The 22,479-nt window shown below is 44.0% G+C and overlaps 2 protein-coding genes across 2 annotated transcripts in view; both read right to left on the bottom strand.

Moving 5' to 3' along the window:
- FBXW7 (F-box and WD repeat domain containing 7) overlaps positions 1 to 20,128 on the bottom strand; it is a 162,023-nt gene extending 141,895 nt beyond the window's left edge. Inside the window, exon 1 of the mRNA XM_032187460.1 lies at positions 20,098 to 20,128. The gene's annotated coding sequence lies outside the window, so the exon portion shown is untranslated. The remainder of the gene's footprint in view (positions 1 to 20,097) is intronic.
- Positions 1 to 22,479, bottom strand: part of TMEM154 (transmembrane protein 154) — a 49,986-nt gene that overhangs the window by 836 nt on the left and 26,671 nt on the right. The window contains exon 6 of the mRNA XM_032186247.1: positions 314 to 369. Within this exon, the coding sequence (XP_032042138.1) occupies positions 314 to 369 (56 nt within the window). The remainder of the gene's footprint in view (positions 1 to 313; positions 370 to 22,479) is intronic.

Below are 22,479 nucleotides of genomic sequence, written 5' to 3'. Positions count from 1 at the left end.
TTTGGATCAAAGTGGATGTTAATAATTAGAGCTGGTAACAAAGACTGGAATGGGAACATCGACAGTCTTTTCCGATTTCATATGAAGTGCTGTTTTCTCTCAGGCTCAAGGAGAACTACTGCATTGGCCAAACCTTATTACTAAGTCCACAGCCAGCAAAGAGAGGAATGAAGAGCTGCAGGCCAGAACACAGGATTTGCCCTCGCTGACCTGGAGGGATGCATCAAGCTCCCTGTGCCTTTTACTACTACCTAAAACACAAACTCCAACTAAGACATGATTGCTAGAGAAGTTTTCTGCCTCTCCTCCTCACCTTGGTTCAAGATCTCCTGGATGCTCACAGCAGCTTTTCCTGTCTCCTGTTGCCAGCTGCAGACAGGCAACAACCAGTTCACAGGTTACACTCTCGTGATGCTCACAGACTTCTCTGCAGCCCACAGGCTAGGGCATTTTGTAGACAAATTAAGGCTTCCATTGTATCCCATGACGGCAGATGCCTAAGCTTAGGCCTATAATTCACATGTCTTAGTTTAATCCTGTTCAGTAATTCTTCCCAATTAATTTGCCCCACAGGAACATATGTATGTATCTGAGAGCCAAATTATTCCTAGACTTCTATATCTGCCCTCAAGAGCACAGTATCATTATTCATCTCCAAACTGTACACTGGAAATCAGAGTAAAACACGAGCTCATTAAATGGTAATTCTCACACGACAAATTTTCAAGCTTTAAAAATTAGTATGCCATCTTGTCTGTTTTCTGAAACTAATTTCAGACATGGGAAATGAGCGACATTTTCAAATCAAGGGTGAATAGTCTCCTACAGACAGTGATTTACAAGATCCAGACAGGGCATTTAGCAGCTCTTAGAAGTCAACCCATCTTCAAAAGAAAGGTAAGCACTAACATTATCTTTTCTCAAAAGGCTGAGCATTTGGAGAAAGTTTCTTCAGAGCTCTTTGCAAGCTGCTTACAAATTATAGGCAAAGCCTTCACATCAGAAGAGAGAGAAAGGAATAAAAGGTGCTGTACCTGACATTTAGATTCAGAAATTCCAAACAGCTTGCTTTCCAGAGATTGAGTCACGTAATTGTACCTTTCAAGCCCCAGCAACAACAACTAACGTTGTTTGAAGATCCTGCATTTGGTTTCTACGAAGCACCAACACTCTCAGAAGCAGCTACATCGAGGTCTCAGTTTGCTTTGAGGGAAAAAGTGGGCAATTCTGGCAATAACGTAACAGCACGAAAACTTGTAGTAACCCACGTCAGCATAGCCTTGGAGGAACCAGACTGCCACTGAGCTTTCAGTAAATATTTATCAATGTCAGTAAGTATCAATGCATTCCTCTTTCTAGTTTTGGCTTTCAAGATATGAAAATCCACATGCAGAGTCTGCCATCCCTTCAGCTACAGGTACAAGCCATTCGTGTGAGCTCTCTACAGACAGGAGCAGCTTTAATTCAAGCATTTTACTACATACGAGTTAAGCAGGAGCTTCAATATGAGACATACGCATACAATGGGTAATTTCAGAAGAGCCCTGAAGCTATACATTTGCATGTGTTATTAGAGGAGTGATAGCTATAGTGCAGTAGAGCTGTATGCTGGAACTGACGTTGTTCTTACCAAAGCTGAAGGGTCAGCATTCATTTAGCATGTGATATTTAATGCAGCATGCAGACCAGTTGTATAGATTGAAGTAGTGCCCTGGTTATCCCTGTACTTGTGGCAGCTGAACTTGTTAGTTCAGCTAGGAAGAACAGCCTGGGAGGGACAGGGGAGACTGCTGGGGTTCTTGATGTGGTCTTTCCCTTGAGGAGCAAGGGAAGGGATGTATTTGCACCTCAAAATGCTGCTGTGAAACTAAGTGTGCAAGTCTTTCACGAGGAAACACGTGGAGAAAGGCAAACATGGAGCAACTCAAAGGCTCTATCTTATTTTTACCCTAACTATTGCTCACAGTGCACTATAAAGACATTCCTTTTCTTCTCTCTGCCTTCAACCCCTCCAATAAATCCCCTTTATTGGATTATGGATTAATGCAGCAACTATAGCAGTAAGCCGTTTCCATGAGAGTGAAAAAACGTAAGTTGTGAACCATTAAGCAGAGTAGCTTTCCACTTGGAGCTGTGGGTCTGCCTCAGATACTCTGTCCTTCACAGGAAAACACTGTGTTTCTTCACTAAGAGGGCTTTCAACAAGGCAAACAGGACAAAAGTTTGGTACCTGCTAAAACACTCCCACAAACATTAAAGCAATTAATGTAACCACCGTTTTCATCAAAACATCTCATGTCCAGCAAAACTAGCCGCAACTTACTTCAAGTCACAGCTCCCACTAAACAATGAATAGCTGTACACGTATTATTGGCCACATTACCTTCATAACGTTATACAAGTTACAGACTGCCATTTGAATCCCATGTGCTGAACTTGTGCTGTTGCTTCTTTTCCACAGAGAAATAAAACCATGTTGTTATTAAATTATCACCATGGGCTGCAAAACCCTGCAACAAACGTGAATACTCAGAGCAGCATTTACCCGACGACCTGTAAGTATTTTACAGATGTGGCTACATACTCCTACTTTACAGAAGATAATGCACACCAAAAAAAAAGGGGGCAATATGCTCTTAAGTAAGACAAGCTCAGAGAAGTCAATGGCAGAAGCTAGGAACAAAAAATCCAGTTCTCCCAGCTATCATGGCACTGCTCTGTGCATATCTCCACTCCCAAAGGACTGACAGGAAAAAAAAAGGCAGCTACATGAGTTAAAAATAACTTGTGATTAGTGAGGACGACTCTAGGAAAACTGAATGAGCCAGAGATTCATTTAACACAGAACTAAACTCTCAGCTAGGGAACACGAACATTGCAAGGGCAGATTAACATCCTTCTCAAATTAAATAAAATTGAGCTTTCTAAGGCAAAAACCTCAGTCAGGAGAACAGTATTCAAAACACTATGAAGAAAAAAAAAAAATAAACTTCAGTAGTCAAATTGATAATAGCTCAAGCAATCAAGCATAGAAAACCTCCCGAACTCAAGAAGTGAAAAACAACCTTCAGAACTAACTTCAAGATGAGAACATACGCTCTGTTTGCATCTGGGCTATGCTAATGAGAATGAGGTAGTTGATAACCGACAGAGTTAAGGGATTTTTTTTGAAGGAAAATGGGAAAAACTGAAATGCCTTTCTTGTTAAAGGAGGGCAAAGAAAGCAATTAATATTTACCTGAAATGTACCAGGAGTTAGAGGAGTGGAAGAGTACATGACATGTCACAAAAACACTCCTGAGCCCATGACAGCAGAACTCTGTATTTTAAATAAATATGACTTCTCAAATGTGTCTTCTGAAGGCTTCTTTAGGCTGACCTTGGTTAAACTGACTATGCAGTTAGTTCATCTTGATGCACTGCTTGCCTGCAAGAACAGGGTTATTAGGTCTCTTCCCATTTGTAGACATGAATTCAGTCTGGTGCTTAGCAGTTATTTGCTTCCCCTCCCTTTACTTCCACAAGAAGTGCACTGTATCGAGTGCATTACATTCTGGTGTGTGAATATGTAAGACCCACACATTTTGTTGATTTTAGTGGGGAGGAGAGTAAATATTTACCACAGGATGGTGAAGATTCACTGGCAAGCTTTGCATCTGTTGCTCTGCAGGGCCCACTACTACTTGATGCAAGGTTGCCTGCAAAAATTTTGGCTCTGATAATGAACTTGAAAGTAGATGATTATTAAAAAGCTAGGGGAGAGAGTCAGAGCTAAGTTTCTTCAACATACATTTTCCAGTATGGCTGCTAATACTTAATCATTTTCCGTATAAATTCCAAGGTAGAATGATTACAGGGACTTCTCTCACAGCAAGTTTTTACATAACATTCAAAGACGTCAGCTTATTCCTCCAAAGGAGCAGTCGTTGCAGCTATAGGTCTTTCTGTTGCGCAAGATGAATAACAACTGCGCTCCCACCCCTTCTTGCACACGGTCTAGTAGCTAAGGGCCAAACCGCACACGTTTTATTGTATGTTGTTTTAAAACCAGCAGCCACCTACATGTGTTAGTTGTCTTCTTTCTTCAATATGTGTAGTTTCCAGGCTGCCGTTTGTCATTTGAGATGGGTGTTTAGCAGGTTGATGCCAATGAAGAAATATATAATTATTAAGCTAACTGCAGTAAAGTTCTGTACAGCCAAAACTCTGCAAATAGGGTTTGTTTCTTTATTTCTACTTAAACTATCTTTCCAGTGAAAACTGCATCAGAAGTACCACTTTGCTTTGACATACACAGCTAGCATCAGTTGCAATCACATACTCAAGTTACAAATTGTCCACAGGCATCATAAGATCAACACAACCTCAAAACCAGTTCCCGACAGCAACCTATTCAAAAACAAGCTTCCATGCAGTAGGAGGAAGGATTAAAAGGCATTATTCAAAGCCACACAACCTCTTCCATTCCATTACTCACAATGATACTTGGACATTTAAGAACTGATGAATATGAATCATGTTTAGCCAACTGCAGCCTCCAAACTCAATTTGGAGTTGACTAATTCTACAGAATTCTTCTAGTACCCATTATAGTAAGAAAAAACTCATATACCTTAATTTATTCTAAACAATTCTTTGGCCATGTAACCTTTCAACTGTGTACATTGGGGGGAGCTGAGGTAGAGATCCAGTGGCAAGCTGAGCTGCCGAGGACCATCAGTGAGTATCTGCCAGATGGAGGTGCTAACACAGCCTCTGAAGAGGTAGCTCCTTCAAAAATCAGGGCTCACTAAAGTGAATTTTTAGGATCACAGAGAAAACACAAGTGTTTTGAAAATACATAAAACTACTGAAACATTAAAATGTAAAACAAGTGTGGGAGGGCAGAGCTGGGTAAGCAGAGGCAAAGAGAAAAGAGATGCAACCAGGAGATAGGGAGATTGCACTGAGAAAAGAATACACGAAACGCACTAGAGAGCAAAACAAACCTCCTTTTCTGCATGCAGAACAACAGCAAAGACGAAAACTGAAGAAGGCAGTAAACAAAATACTTAGGAAAGGAGGCACTACATGCTAGTAACAGTGAAAAAATCCACTTGTTTTCCTCATGGAAAGCAGAAGCAAAGTGTTTTTTCCTGCTTAACGTTACCTTCCTGCAAAAACATGCAAGTTTTACATTAATAACCTTTTCACGCTACAAGATTCAGCAGAAAACACACAGCCAGAAGTTACTTCCTCTAAACAGCACCAAGCTAACCAGAGCATGGCAAGCCAGCTCCTCTCCAAGCAGTCAGTGGTGCACAGGCTGAACACACTCACTGTGCTTCTTCCTCAGTCTCCTTCCTAACTTCAATAACAAGCTCACCGGGAACAAACTGCCTCAAAAATGACATCTAGATACATTTACACAAGGACAACTTCACTGCTTGACACATTCTTTCTCAAAGAAATGGCCTTAGGGAAAACTTCCTTCCCTGATGAATTAAGAATGGATTAGGACATGAAACTGCTCTGTAAGAAAAACAGTAATTCAACCTGTGTATTGTAATACAAACAGGGACACCACTACGGACAGGTCATAACCACCAACCATACAACAGGATCCCTACAACAAAACTCAAAGCAGAACGATACCATAAAATGCATCCCAGCAGCTGCTCCCAAACAGCAAGTGCCCCAGAGCAAACCTGCATGCCAGAAACCACTCGGTTACAGCATCTCTCATCTGCACTGTACTTTCCCACCCCAAAGAAATATATGTATTGCAGAGAGCAATAAACAACCCTTGTAAAGTTGCATTTATTAGGAAAGTTCCTAATGCTTTAACCATTCTAACTTCACGTGTGACATAATGTAAATATATATGGCAAATCTACCTGAATCCCCAGATTCAATGAGAACAATATTGTTCAAGATACAGAAAGATGATCATGTTTTACAAGTAAAATGTTTCTAAAGCAATCTGATAGCTTTGTAGTCCCCGAGCTCATTCTTAATGTCATCCCACCTGATTTAGCAGCCTTTCAGTACACAGACATCAACTTCAAGAAATAATTGCCTTTAACACAAGCTCTAAGAACCTAACAAATCTCATCTTTGTCTCATCCATGCAGCCAGGAAAAATACTATTTGCTCATTTAACCAAATTCTTAGAAAATAATTCAAGAAATAAAGTATGGTCACTTAATTCAATCAAAGGCTATGGTTAAGTCATGCGTGTTAACTACTTATTGAAACAAACCAGGCAATCAATATTTAAAAAGAAAGGTTTTTTCAAAGTCAACACACATTCTATTCTGGACTAAGCAAATATCTACTCCATATGCTTCCTTACAGCTACAATACAAGTACCTTCCTACTTTACACACAGGTTCCAAGAAAAGCAGTCTTCAGAAAATCGGTCTCATGTTTTCTTGTTTCAGGTGGCTCACTGTACTGAGCCACCTAGCAAGAAAAAGCACAGGAGGGGTACACTGTCTCTTGGTTTTTACGTTGCTCAACTGAAGTCAGAGAACTGCTTTCTTATTTTTCCCTGCACACTTTCCTTCTTCACAAAAAACTTTTTATTGTGCTTTAACAGAAGGTCAATGGCTATCACTTCTCTACTCCAGCACAATGGTGAATTGAAACAAGAACCCATAGCTGTTAGGACCGACAAAGCAACCAGTATGTCTAAGCCAATAAAGCGATTTGTTCATTAAAGCTACTAATAAAGCAACCTTTTGTTAGTCTATGAAACATCAGAAACCTCATAGAATGCATTTAACTATGCTTTTTCTTATAAAAAGGAAAAAAAAAATCACGAACTCAGAAGTTCTAAAATCTGTTAACTTCTCCACTTCCTCGAGCTGCTGATAAAAAACCCCTCAGCGCTAACTTTTGAAAAGACAGGAATTGCAGTGCAAAGTTTCATGCCTTTTCACAAACAAACAAGTTTAGGGTTCTTGGTCAATGTACAACACCAAAACCTCCAAATTTCTCATATTAATGATTTATTTAAAGCTGCCTGCTAATACTGACAACCTACTCTAAGTCAACAAGAGTGCAGTAATTCTGGAGTGAAAGAAGAATCAGACAAGGGATGCGCTCAGTTTGGGATCCGAGGATTTATTTGGATTTCACGAACAGCAGACATGGGAAAAGCTGCAGTGAGCAAAGACCAAAATGCTGCAAACACTTGTGCTCCTCGCTTTCAATTAAACCGAAGCCAAGTTTGAACTTTCTTCCCTGGTGCTCAGAGATTTTTACTGTTCTCCAGAGCCAGCTGTAGCATGACTATGGCAACAAACTTTTTCCAAGCAAGATCAGTGTTTTGCCCTAATAAACTCAGCAGCACAATATCAGCAATCCTTGAGAGAATGAAAGTGAAGCGTCCCCCATTACTCACAATTTCTAAACTTGCTTCATTAACAAGTCAGCTCCATTGTTCTCTAATCAGAGCCTGGGCCAAAAAAGCAACTTTCCATCTAGTCACCATCAGCTAAGCAAAAAGCAGGACAGATAATTCTTCAAAACCACTATATTTAGTATCAGTGAAACACATTTTACCAGCAGTGAAATGCAAGTATTGCAGCAGTATAGAACAATAATGCAGATAATAAAGCAAAACAAGATATGGCATGGGAAAAAGTCCCTATATACACCATATTACTCATATAGAAAACAACACAATCCCCACTGTCCTAGTGGCAAGTCAGTGTAGAAGCAAATTCAAGTCATTCTTCTACCATCATTTCTCACCTGCTTCTTTTTGTCAGGCATAACGCTAAACTACCAGTTTTAGTACACAGGTCTATCCAAGTGAAAATTTCACCCTTCAGTTTCACCCTTGCTGCTGCAATTTCTCAGGGACAAGATTCCCAATTGTTTCCCTGAATGTAGCATTTGAATTCTCAGCTAAAGTTCTTGTAACAGAATGACAGTAAAATATTTGTCCACACAGAGATACTTACAATTCACCAAGGTTCTGTCCTCTGCTATTCAGAAAAAAAAAAAAATAGCCTGTATTTATAAAACAAACGACTGATATCTAGAACAGCGATAGCATCCCTCCCCCTACACTGTGAGTCTCCATAGCAAGCCATGAGATTATACCCTCCTTCTGGAATTAAGTGCTTATTCTAACAATAACACTTCAATAGCCTGTAAAACTTTTCAATTAAACAGTCGTCAAGCAGCCTGATAAGGCACAAAGACAACAGATAGCTGGAACAAGAGCGAAACAACAAGTTTTGCAGCCCTCCTAGCTACTGCCAAACAAAACATTAATCAATGAGTAGTCAAGAAGCAAACAAACTACCATTACCTTTCTTTGCAAAACTGGACAGGTAATTTTACTTAATTGTAAAATTTCAGCCATCTTCAAAGTCCAAGAAGAGCTTTAAGTGAAAAACTTAGGAGTCTTTTGAGTGCTATTGCACCACTATGGAGTATCAGCAAAGAAAACAGCAGCACAGTAACTACTGCAAAGGCAGACTCTAGAAAGAGTTGCACAAGGGTTATCGTATATTGTCCTGACAAGTAAACAAACATGACTTCTCTAAGTTATTAAAAATAATTATAATGTTTTCCTAATTAAGTTATCAATCCTCGTTTTGCTAATTGCCCCTGACCAAGTCTTTCAAGAGAATTTTCCGGTCAGATGTTCATTTAAGCTTCAAAAGATTCACACAAAAATGAGGCTTCCTCCACAACACAATACGCTGCCTGGTATTTGTGATCAACTGCACTTTTTGGTTTGCTTAAGTTTCAAAATTAATCCCCTGTTTCATTTCAGTTCCAGTCCCCCAACAGTAGGAAGTCAATGGAATTTGTGCTCTTAAGTGACCTAAGAGTACTTGAAAATCCTGCTCTTCAGAAATCAAATTTGTGCTCCTCCAAATAAATAAATGCAAGCTTAGACTAATAAAAAGCTCCCGGTACTTTTTTATTAACAATGAAAAACTGACAATCATTTTTGTTCTGAGGCAACAGAATTATGTCACTAAGAAGTTCAACAAACATTTGTAGCTATCGATACAGCAAACATTTATGCACACACTCAGCCTCCCACAGCTAGACTTACGACCGATTTTAAGTCTATAGGTCAATGACTGAAGGATCAGGACTGAATTTAATTAATCTATCCTTACCATGTGTTTAATAAAAATTGATACTATAACCTATCAGTCGTGATAAAAGCAATTTAACCAGAGTTAAAACGCATCATAAGTGTCTTCAAATTGTGATAGCAATTGTGACAAAAAAAAAAAAGTAAGATTATTTCAAATCTTGAAAAACTGACACCCAGAAAAATAAAGACTTTAGAGGTTTGCAGAAAACCACCAAGCATTAAACTTACCTTTCTTCACAAGGGTACTCCTTTCCAGAGCCACAATCAATAAATGCAAGTTGACAAGGCACTATCAACAGCGCTGAGCAAGAGGCAGCTTCAATTACAAGGGCTGAATTTTTGTTTACTTTGCCTGCTTGCAACAGTTGAAATGCTAACATAGGAAATGAGCTATTTATTATTTCAGAAAGATCCTGTTTTGTTTTAATTATTATTTTTAATAATCTATATCATCAAGACACAATCTTGAGAGTTTCTGTGCTGATGTTCTTAACACAGGAACAGCTATACAGGAATTGCCACTTCCTGAAGACACAGACGAAAATTCCTCCTCCTTACTTGAATACCCTTCATTTCCACAGGGTCAAGCAGTTCTTCAGTAAACATCCCCCCACAGCCTATGCTTCAGCTCAGCCTGCCATCCCTAGGATTGACTTCAGCCTTGAAATGCTAGTAAGCAGTGGTCCCCAATAGCACTTCCCCTTTTCAATGAAAAAATCAAGCAGTTAATGTAGAAATATCTGTTTTTTATGGATGTGCACTATTTCATCAAAAATGACTTGAATATAGAAGAATTAGCACCTGAAGAATGGTCTCTTCCAGACCAAAGAGACCAACTTCAAGGGACTACGACAAAGGCAAGTGACAGGAAGAGCAAATGATAGTAATTGACTGTCACTGCTCCTTCCAACACAGACACTAGACAGCAATATAGACATATAATATAGACAGAAATATATACATGTAATATAGGAACTAGACAGATACATTCAAAGGAAGAGCAGTTCTTCATGCCCTAGCATGATGAAAAGATGAAAATTTTACATGGATTCAAGGAAATACTGGAGAAGTTCAAAGAAGAGAAATTGTTCACCAGTTTCTGAAGAAACAATCTCTGGCTCAGAGGTTCCCCAAACCGCCTGCAGCTCTGTATGGAGAAGTGTCAACCATTTATCTCCTTATCAATTTTCCCTATGCATCCACTTAGGGATGTTTTTGGAATGGGCTGTGTGACAAATCTGGGAACTGCAGATTTCCTATACACCATTTTCACTTTTATGACTGGTATCAGACATGGGGAAAGAAAGAACTTTGGTGTGATCTAGTATGGCAATTTTTGTTTTAAAGCTATTTAATAAATATGTTTTAAAATAGATCATTTCAGTTAAAATATGGAACCAAGTATTTTAACGTTTGGATTTCTCTCCCCCCAAACTCGACAAGCTTGATAAAATACATTAAATCAAGACATTTTACTGAATTTGACCTTTCATTCAAAAATATTAAAAGTTCACGACACCTCTAATGAAATATTTTTATTCTCCACCACAATAGCTAAAGCAGTTTCACAACTTTGTGCAAGCTCGCAATAGGCGGCACAGTGACCTGCTACCCAGCAGTCCTGGCTGGCATTTTTCTCCTGAGAAAAGCTACAGGAATAACTCCAGGTTGGTTTTGTGGTAGCTGGTGGGTTGTTTTTATCCCTGCCTGAAAAACAGATACAAGCAATAGATGGAAAGGCACATGACACACCTGTCCATTACCTGGAGAGCCCTTCTCTGCTCCTGCTTGCTCCCTCTCCACTGCAACACAGCTTGCAGGCTCTCTGTCAGCTGAAGCCAAGGCCTCCTAGACCCCAAGTTCAACATCTACCTGAGCAGACATGTTTCAACACTCAATTGCACGATTTAGGCGAGTGGAAGAGAGCTAACCACCTTCCCATTAACACCTTGTTCAGAGGAAATCCGCTACACTGGGCATTTTGCCATTTTATGAGCAAAAATCAGAACTGGGTTATGTGAGAGGAGTGAGAAAAAGTAACCTACAAATATTAAAGATTATATCAACTTCCTAAAAACATCCAGTATTCTAGTGTTCAAAAAAAAAAAAAAAAGTTCTTTCTACATTTAAAAGAGCCAGTAAATACGATGTAGAGAGTTAGACAAACAAACCTTTCATCTATCAGCAAGCTAGCTGAAAAAATTGCTTAAAGAAAATTATTTTTAAACCTATGCAGGTGGGTATCGGAGAACATACACAACATAGTTTCTGTTCAGGAAGCTTTTTTTTTTTTTTTTTTTTTTTTTAAGGCTGGCAGAACTTGACGACAGCAGTGAGAACTAAGGAGAAATAGCTGAAAAGCTGACTCCCGATAAGCCTTCCCCAAAGTCGCAACAGGTCAGTAAGATTAATCTTGGTGTTGGGGGAAAAATACTGTTTTTGTTTAGACAGCAGCAAAAAAAAAAAAAGCATCAAAAGGAAAAGCAATAAATGACCGACTACTTTACAGAAAAGGGTTAATAGCAGAAGGCCCGCATTCTGTATTAAAACTCCTTCACATATTCACTAGTGATCCAGCAACTAACAAGTGGTGAAGTGACAAAACTGACTCATGCCAAAATTATTGAGGTTAAGAGAAGGAACTGTAAGGATCTTGGATAATGTGACCAAGCTAAAAGAGTGATGATACATGACAGACAACGACATGCACTGCTTTGTCTGTGCTTTTAGGCGCATATACTACTCCCTGACTTTCTGGATTTCAGCAACAAACTCAGGGAAACAACAGGTTTGCTCTGGGCAGCCCACTAAAGAATGATGCTCAGTTAAATGCCAGGATGTGGCTGAATACCGCATTTCAAGGAGAAACTTCCTAACATAACAGCACAATGTCAAAAACAGTTTGAAATGCTAATTAAACTAAAGCAGATTTTAAAAAAAAGGTGAAAGTTGACCAAAGACATCTTAAATCCCATGCCAAAACACATGAAAAAAAATCAGGTGTGTTAACATTAGAGATGCAACAAAATAACACACAGGAAAGGGTACAGAGAAAGAAATTCAGAATGTGGGAGCTACACCTCGAGTTTTGTAACAAAAACTTAAGTTACTTAAGTTACAGGGTTAAAGCCTCACATATAAAATAACACCGTAAAATCCTGATTAATACAAGGCATAAAACAATTGGTTAGACCCCAAGATTTTGTTCAATTGAAAAAAAAAAAAGAAAATCCTATGGGATTTTTAAAAGGATTACATTTTAGTAAGCAGCATAATAATCTTTAATAACAATTTTAAGACTGATCTTGAAGAACAACAAACTAACCACAGTTTTACACATGAAAACTATTTGATGGCACTCCAACACCCTTTCAAAAAGCGGTCCGGAAGAGAAAGGATTGAAAGACAAAAAAGATCAATAAATTCCATAATGAGATCCCGACCCTTTTCTGGAGGTGGCAACTACAGGATGGTGAGAGCAGCAGAGAAGTTAACTCTACCATCAGCAGAATTCTTGAATGTGATTTTTTCCCCTCTTTGGCAGCAGGCACAGTAGCTGTGCTCTGCTCACAGCACACGCTGCCTCCAGCCCAGCTAGCAAGCTGCACAAAGAGCAGGTCACACGTGGAGCAGGGCAGTGCTCGGCTGTGAGACCAACAAATCCGTGATGGGGAAGGGCACAGAAGGCATCAGGACAGCAGTGAGAGCTGTTACTGCAGTGCAGGGCTACAGCAGCAGACAGGATACAAATCCATAGGAAACAGCATTTTATTAGCTCTGCTGCTCGTAGTGCTATTTGTTTCCCTTGTGTTTTACAGATTTGAATACTAATATTCCTACTCGCTGTAGCTTTGATCGCTGTGTCAAGTGTCATCTTACTGAATAAAAGGATTAGTTTGTCCAGGTTGGCAATGCTGTGATTGTGATATGAAGAGAACTGCAGGGAAAACCCTTTGAAGATCCAGTGCACGCTCATTTTTCTAGGTTGAGTTGGAGTAGTAGCTGAAGGTGGGGTTTTTGTCACGCGCATACAGCATGAAACATATGACAATACTTACGCTGTTTAGTATACAGATTGTAAGCATTTATAGATATTTTTGTTTGACTTTCTGCTAAAGAGGGGCAAACCCACTCTTCCCTTACAGAAAAGCTAGAAGCACTCATCTTGGCTCACAACCACCAGTATTTGAGAAGTGCACAGGACCGCCGCAACAGCCAGAAAGGGGCAGGGGGCAGCAAGATCGGCCCTTTCGGCTGTAGCACAGGCCCCACACCAACTTCAATAGATCAAACCACAATTGTGAGGTTTTGGGGCACAACTGAACAGATTTAGGATAGCCACTGCCCAAAGGGTCCCCCACCAGCCACACACACTCACCGCATCCCATGCCAGCTCTCGCTCATCGGTGTGACACCGAGCTGACTCCGTTTTTAGTTCCCTTCTCACTTCATCTTGAGCTGTCAGCTTTCTACCATTTTAGTGCCCTGAATTTAATTACCAAAAATTCAGATTAAACCAAAGACTAGCACAGCAAGATGGCAAGGGGTGAGAGAAACCCTTTGGGACCATCCCCTTCAGCAGCAACTGAACAGGTCAAATGCAGCACAAAAGGACAACCCCTGTAAAGGCCAAGTGAGTAACACCTCTGGAGTTCTCAATCTTCCCACAGTTGAGAAAGGTATTATGAAGGGTAAATTGTTCCAATTTCATTTTTTTTTCTGTTTTAGTCTTCACTAGGTTGCGCCTAACCTACACAATTAATTTTGTTCCCACCGCACTGCAGTGTAAACAAACAACAGGAGTGAGAGGGACCCAGAAGTTAACATTTCTTTTGTGCCACCAAACAAGCTTTTGTTCTACCAGTCATTCCCAGCACCCTTGTGAAAGGTTCCCACAGCCCGTGTAAACAACACGCGAGCTGAGCTGGATGACTGTACCTACCTCCTACACAGCCAGCCAGCAACCGCAGCATGCAGCTCCCCTACCTAGAGGGCCGCACATCCACCCCGAAACACGGGGCACCACCCGCCCCGACCCCCCGAACAGAAGATCCTGCCCATGCTCCTGAGTCATGCCGAGCATTATCTCACGCTCCTGCAAGGCACAACCAAACATCAGGAGGGCTCCAGCTGAAGTTTGACCCTCCTGTGTTATTTCAAGATCAGCCCACTTCTTTTCTACTGCGTATCAGGAATTACTTGGTTTCAGAATAGTCAGGCATAACAGTATTCAGAGGACAAGAAACAAAACAATTTGCAAGATTTACCATGGCAATAAGCTATAAAGCTAGGAATTCAACACCAAAAAAAAAAAAAAAAAAAAAAGGAAGAAAGAAACACAATGTCCTGAATACAAACACAACTGTGAATGTTAAAGTTGTTTTGCTACAGCAAGCCCTCTCTAGAAACCACCCCAGTTTTAGTGCTCTCGGGTATGGAAGACTAAGTTAAACACCCAAACAAGCTAAGAAACTGTCACTATGGAGGTGATCAGTGTGGTTAATGCAAACACACTTCTGTGTTCCAGGTTTGAAAATGAAGAGTTCGGACACCTGCCTGTTACAGAGCCCACACAAAACACTCTCAGCAGGACCTACTTCACACGTACTGTCGCTTTCCTGTAGGGCGTAGTGTCAAAGCACAGTCAGAATTACTGAGGGGCCACCAAAGACCGTGTTCTGTTGCTGCGATGTTTTAAATGCAGTGACTTTTACCTTAGGATGACTTGGAGATGCCCTCAAGATGTCTAAGAACTGTTACTATCACATTCTGCAATAAAGAAAGAAGTTTGCTGTCATTTCAGTGATCCACCCACTCACAGAAACAGCACGGATCTGAACACACTCATCAGCTCTTGCAACAACAGAAGAAATGGCCATGGCAAAAGAAAAAAGAAAAAAATCAGGAACACATGTTCCAAGCTACTTACACAAGCGTATCTCCAGGATCTGTTTCAGGGCCATCTCTATTGCGTGGAAACCCAAAAGATCTTTTGCTTTGAGCACCTCTGCATGAATTAAAACTAAACATAAACAGCGAGTGGAGCAGCAACACCTGGCAAACTGCACGTTTACTATCTGACCTAGCTTGGGCCACGCAACACTGCTTAGCAGAGACGCAGCATTTGCTAAAGCAAAGACGTAGGCATCAGATCTTCCACGGAGATTCAAAACTGTGCCAAGCTATGTGAGACCACACTGGCCACAAAAGATGAGTAAAATATTTTCCAGAGAGACCTGAATCCAAAGCTGTAGCTTTTGTTATCACTATTAAGCAGTTATGATCTTGAACACTGAAGAAAAAAAATCTTTTAAAAAACAGCTTTACTAGGTGATGGAGAAGTCAACAAAAGCGTGTATCCGCTATTGTCAGGTCTAGCACAGAAACGCCAGATTTTGCAGCTCCTGGAATAGCTAGTGAGAGACTTCTCAAGCATGAACTATGCCACAATGCTGAAAGGCTTGCACTCGCCAGGGAACACACTGAGCAGCTTACTTTCCTAAAAAGGGAAGCTGGAAAAAGCTTGAAACCTTTTCTTCCCCATTGGCTTCGGCTTGTGGTGTTTTGGGCTTATCACTCATTCAGTGAGACAAGTAGCTTGTCCTGAAGTAGCCTGTTCACTTCTGAAAACATTGCAACTGCTTTCATTCCTGCAGATACACAAGGATACACATTCAATCTCATAAAGCATATCGTGTATTTTACACAAAGAGAAAAATATCCTTTCAACTGAGGTTTATAATGAGGCAGACTCCCCACAAGCATAAGCAGATCCCGTATGCTACGGCAGATCTAAACGTAAAGCTCCACCTTAAAGAAAAGGTGGAAAACCTTTTCCTGCAGAACGTGTGCTCCAGAAATATTCACCACTATCTGTGAGCACACCGAGCCCACGTGTGCATTAAGGACGTTATGCCAGTCTAAGTGGGCAGCATCGAGCAGAGACTGTCAACACCACACTCCCTGGGTTTGCCGTTCCTGTCCTTCAGGAGTTCAAAGTAATTGCTACAACCTACAGCACAAAACCACAGGTAGGTAACCTTAATGCTGCATTCACAAATATTTTGTTCCAATTAAAATGGGCTCTCAGTACTCCTCGTGCACTCGGTTCTCCAACACCTCCCTTTATCTCCTTGATAGCCCCAACCAAGGGGGCACACAAGGGATGTCTCAACTTGAATGGCTTGAAGATCTCCCCCCACCTCTCCAGAGCAACGTTTCCTCTTCTACCTTCAGAGAGAGGCATCAACATCAGACCTAAAGGCTGGGGATCTGGGAAGGGGAATCTAGTAACAAGCACAACCATTATCCTAGAATGAGCATAGATTTCTAATTTTCAAAGAGGATCCACACATAAAAGCAGGAGCCAGGGATGAGAATGAATCAAGTGCCTGGGATGGCCACGTAGGAGTGCAAGATTCATCAATGGAGATTTAGAAGAGTATAGGGGAAGCAACCACAACTCCTCCTTCCCCACAGCTCCACGGTACCCTTTCTGGGTGCCCTGAGGAGGCTCACCGCTCTCAGCTCCCACTCTGGCTAGGCAGCTCTCGCACCCTGGTTCAGACTGCAATGGCCACCAGTCATCATCTTGGAGGGATTTGGGGCAGGGAAGAGAGCAAATCTTGCTCTTGCAGCTGTTTGCGAGCATACACTTCCTGAAGTCATCTTGTCAGTGTTTTGCTAGCAAAACAGCACGCATGAAGACTCCTCATCCTTCAGTGCAAAGCTATCCATCTCAGCTCAAGACACAAAGATGATCTGAGCTAAACAAGCTGGTCTTGAACAACAAGGAGTATTTCACGTCTCCTCTTACCAGCCAAGCTGCAGGTGCTGTATTCTCTAGCTGATGGTAACATCTCGAACTGTCCAGTAAGTAACGGGAAAAGATACCTGCTGGTTTCTTAAAACATGATGTTATGGAAAAATACATTGTTTCCCCCTTGTGAAAATGAATGTAATTGTTTCAGAGAATACTGAGAAAACGAAGTATTGAAGAGCTTCTGCATAATCGAGACCTGTCTGTTTTGCAAAGATGAGCAGTCTTGAAGACATGTCATCAACTTTCATGTACCTTTTGTCACAGTGCACAAGTTTTCACAGTGAATAAGGTTCAACTCAACAATTTCTTTTCATCCTGACATTCCTCATTTTTGAAGTATGTATCCTTGTAACGTAAGTTACAATATGCACGCGTTATGCTTCCAAATCTGAAACATTTTGGTCAAGCTCTGAAAAGAGCTTTATTAGGCTCTTTAGAGAGCATAAACTTCAGGGATATGGGCTGCAAGTCAAAGTGCTTACTGACACAAACCATATCCACAACATTGACAAAAACAGCAAGAATATATTAGAAAGTGCTTAGCTGTAATGCATGCATCAATACAAGATAAATGTTGGAGTGGCTGATCAGAACCACTGGTGGTAAGAACAAGGCAGGATTCACAACGCCGCGGACAAATCACTCCTGTTTCCCCTTCCTTCTCACGAAGTGTTCCCTCACGACTGAGCTGCGATGCCTCTTGCATTCATTAAAGCCAAAAAGCGTCTCAAAGTTCTCAAAGGAAGAATAACAATGACAATGATCAAACCCGTAGCTTAAAGTTCAAGTGCCTAATGGAGCCATTAGAGTTAGTTACTGATTCCTGCTGACCAGAGTGTGGAGCTAAGAAAAGATTCATTTATTTCACCCATAGCCTAAACAAAGGTAAAGCCTGAGAGCCACGTTTCATCTTCTATTGAATATGAAGCTGTGACAGGTTCAAGTTTTCATTCTCTCTCATAAAAAAAAAAAAGGTACAGGGCATCCGTCCCAGCTGACAACCGCTACATTCACTCTAAGCGACCAAAGCAGATACCCATCCACCCTTGCCTCCAAGCCCCCAAATGCAGGCGAGGAGGCCGCTGAGGGCCACTAGACACACAGGAGCAACGTGGGCCACAGCCATGGGGTGATATGTTGGGAAGGTTGCTTTGGGGAAGAGCCCAAAGCGCACAGAGCTGCTTACAGCCGCACATCAGTGGCTGGAGCCACCACAAGATGTGGGTGATCGGGCTCAGCGGGGCTCTGGCTTAAGCCAGGTCAGCCTCCATAACAGAGGTGGCCGCAGCACCCAACAGCCAGGCCAAGAATCTTCTTAGCAATGAGGGAGCCTCCAGGATTATGCAGTTCACGTCTTTTTCAGGCCAGCATCTGAAGCCTTTGCTGCCACAGGAGCCCGTGGAAGCAATGCTGGTGAACAGGCCTGGTCCATCCGTGACTGGGGGCACATTTCGGTACAGAGCCATCCATCGCCTTCCACAAACTCACTGAGCTATAACAATACTTTCTGTCACGGAGGAGCATTTACAGGAGCGATTACAAGCAATCCTCATTATCTCTGTCAAGAATTACCTGATATACACAGGCTCTGTCAGAGGAAGCTCTGCAGATTCTGCCTTAATGGCACTTTTATTTCAAACGTAACGTAGGTAAACTCAGTTAACAAGCACACATTCTTAAGAGAAAGAGCCAAAAGATTAAACACATTTGTTAGCTACAGCCTGAATTTAGAACTGACTAAAGGACTGACTAATGCTGACTAAAAGACACTTCACTTAGTTTACTTTAAAGAGCCAGAAGAGCATTCCCCTCTGTTCAATAACACGGCCAGGCCTAAAACATCGCACCCTCCTCTCCTAATCCAGAGAGGAGAAACGCCGCTCAAGTAATTAACAGCACTTGTGCAAAGTACTGCGTGTGCACATAATGGGAGGAAGTAAAGTTAGTTTGTCAGGCTGAAGATACAAATGATTTCTCTTCCTAAGCTGGCAAGTTTCTCTAATAACCAACACAAATGAGGCTCACATGCTCTCTGAAACACCAATGCTTTTGCTACCGGATAGATGCTATTGCAGCAGTAAAAGGTTACTCAGCTCGAACAAAGGAACTACGTGGAGTAGATCTAAGCTCTAACAGGAAAAATAAACTTAAGACTGAAAAAAATCATAACATAAGATGATATATTTTCTTGAAATATTTATCCACCCGGAACAGCAAGAGGAACGCTCAAGTGCCATCAACAGAGAGAGCGCGGCTGCCGCTAATAACAGGATGACGATGGAGTGGGAAAGGGCAAATTTAAGTCTGAAACCAGGAAGTGACACAAAAGCAAATGTAATCACTGTATCAGAAAAGAACACAACGATGCCGTGCCTTTCAGCTCCCGCAGATACTGCACACAGCAGAAGGCTGACCGACCATCCCTTCAACTCTGCGGCCTGAAGGGAGGGCAAGCTCCTGTCCCGACCTCTAGCTCCTGGAGCAAGAAAACCAAAACCTGATCCGAATGAGGAGTTCAGCCCTCCCTGCTTTGTCTTTCGGACTGCAGTGACGACAGGGAGCTAAAGATATGGAGTTACTGGGGTCTAAAGTTGAGTCTTCTTACCTGTCAGCACGTTTGGCCCCAAAAAGAAATTTAAAAGGGTCAGGTGCCCTGCCTGCCTGCAGGATTCCCTGCTGGCTGCTGTGCTGTCCCCACGTCTCCAGCAGCTGCCCCTCGCTCAGTGTGAGGGCGCAGAGCACGGCTAGGCAATGCTGCCCCTGCCCTCGGACCCGCAGCACCCAGCGAGCGGTGCCCAGTGCAGCCCTCGTACAGTACACACTGCCGCTACTTTTCACATTTTTCCTTAATCCCAACTCCACCTGGTGCAGGAGACACAGACGGGGAGGGCAGAGAGGGGCCGGGACATTGCTCTGAAGGTGTCCTCACGCCACAGCAGCTGTCCCCCAGGGCTCCCAGTTGGGGCGCTCCCCCGAACCACCCCGCAGAGGCACCGCAGCCGCTCCTCTCCCCCCACGAGGCTCCCCAGCGGCGGGCTCAGCCCCGCGCCCCCTCCCCGCCCCGGGGCGCTACGTGCGGGGAGGCGCCGCGGGGACCCGCTCGCTCCACGCCCGGGCATTTCCATCACCGCACCGAGCCCCCCCGCCCCCCTCCGCTACTCACTTGTCGGTCCCGGCCGCGCCGGGCTCCCCGTGTGCCGGCGGGGCGATGCCGGCGCTGCCCGGAGCCCCCTCCGCCGGCCGCCCCCCGCCCCGGGGCCGGGCCCCCGCTGCGGCTGGGCGCGGGTCGGCCGCTCACATGGAGCCGCCGCTGCCCCCCGGGGCGGCGGGGACGGGGGACGGGGGGCGAGGACACGGGACGGGGGCGGGGGGCGCCGCTAGGGCCGCGGCGGGGCGGCGCGGGGCGGCCGTGCGGCGGGGCTGGGCGCTCCGCTCTGCGGCATGGGGGGGGGGGGGCGCGGGGCGGGGCGGGGCCGGCGGTGGCGGGAGGGGGCGGCGGGAGCGCGCCCCGGGGCCGCTCCGGTGCTGGGCGGGGAGGGCGGGAGGGGAGGTGGGGGGGGGGGGGGGAGCGAGCGAGCGGCGCGCCGGCGCGCCCGGATGACAGCCGTAACCAGGCAACAGGCCACGCCCACCCCGCCACGCCCCGCCTCGCGCTGGCGCGGGGCGATGACGCCAGCGGAGGGCAAGGTGGAGCCCAGCAGGTAGCGCCGCGTGGTTCAGGCCGGGACAAGGGGGCGGGGACTATGGGGAGGGGGCGGGGCATCGAGGGAGGGGGCGTGGTCTCGATGAGGGGGGCGGGTCGCGCGCAGCCGCGCTGGGCGGGAGCCCGGGCTGAGGCGGGAGGGGAGAGGGCGAAGGGGGGGGGGCGTTGGCGCTGCCATGGCGAGGGCAGCAACCGGGGCAGGCTCAGAGCCCAGTGAGGCAGCAGTGTCCTCACCGTGAAACACACGCACAGAGCCAAACACAGGAGCCCGTGTGGCTTTACAACACCCTGCCGTGCCCACCTGTGCCGCGCATCCCCAGGGAGGCAGCTCGTGGTGCTGCCTGACTCCCAGCCACCTCATGGCCAGGGGCTGTGTGGCCACGCCAAATGGCTGCTGCCATCCCCGCAGCTGCTGCCCAGTGTTTGTTCACCCCTTGCTGTAACCTTGTTTACCTGCTTTTCCTCTTCTTGCGTATTAAAAACAGATGGTTCAGCTTATCCTTGTCTCCAAACCTCCCTCTCTTCTCCCTTTTTTCCCTCCCCGCGGTAAAGCTGTTACCCGTCACGCTAGCGCTGGTCCCGTCAGCGCTACCCCCGTTGGGCGCGGTGCCAAGGCCGGCGTGCTGGCAGCATGTTAATCTGCGGAGCGGGAAGGTGGGAGCCGCAGCATCTCAAGAGCAGCTCATGTGAGAGCCAACACTCCCCAGCCCTCGTTCCCAGCACTTCAGGATCATGGGGAGGCAGGAACCACTGCTGTCAGCAGCACCGCCTGCTGCCTCGCCTCCTTGACGCCTTCAGAGCACCTGTGGTGAGCCCGATGTGTGGGGCTGATCCCGGGACAGCACGGCAGAGGTGCCCTCTCGCTCTTTCAGCTGCTGCCAGGTCCCTTCCTCGCCAGCTGATCCACCTCACCTCCCGCACTGCCTTGCTGAAGCCTTCGCTAACAAATTGGATGGGGGTGTTTGTGCAGGCAGCAGTCTCCTTCACTAGCGAACCCTGGCTCCTCACAGAACATCGCTCACCGTTCACACAGAATGAGAAGGCAGCCCTCTAATAAACACATGAATAAATATTTAATCCGGTAATTAATTAAAACTTTGTTTTCCTCCAGCAGGCACTAAGTCTGAATGAGTTATTTAATATTTTCATTTAGGTAGAATTAAAGATTGATGTTATTTCAACATACGTGTCTGTGAACTGTTTCCTAAGTTTGCAAAAATGTGTGTGCAGTTATTGCCATCTACAAAGGAAATAGCAGTACTAAAATATGTATGCCTCCAATATCAATCTCTTCTACTTGAAAGGTCAAGAACAGTGCTCTCCTTCAGACCTTGTCCATGTCAAGGTGTTCGCTGGTTCTTATTTCCAGGACCTATCACTTATTCTCCTGGCTTTACACTTTGTTGTGCTGTTCTCCCTCTGCCATTCAAGAAACAGGCTTTCTCCTAGATTAAACAAACGTGGAACACTAATACCGAATACATATTCCATGGGAGGCAAAGTGAAGGAGACTGATGGAGGGCAGTGAAGGAAAAAGTTGACCACCTAATTGACGTAGATGCCTTGCTCAAGAAAGAGAAAAACGCTACTCTGCCAGCAGTGATGACAGTGCTGAGACCGTGTGACATTTAATGAAAATGTTAGGATTTTTTATTAGTCACAGATTAAAGTGGTTCAGCGCCTAGTCTTTAATGGAAATGTTGTCATGACTGACTGTACTTCAAGAAGTAGGGATAAAAAAGCAATGTACTGCAGATCAATGTGGTGGCAGAACTAAGCAGGGAGATTAACACTGTCATATGCCAGTCTCTAGTGCCACCAAACATCCAGTTTTAATAAAAT

Source organism: Aythya fuligula, chromosome 4, assembly GCF_009819795.1.
Source record: "Aythya fuligula isolate bAytFul2 chromosome 4, bAytFul2.pri, whole genome shotgun sequence".
NCBI lineage: Eukaryota > Metazoa > Chordata > Aves > Anseriformes > Anatidae > Aythya > Aythya fuligula.
This window is presented reverse-complemented; position numbering and strand designations above follow the sequence as displayed.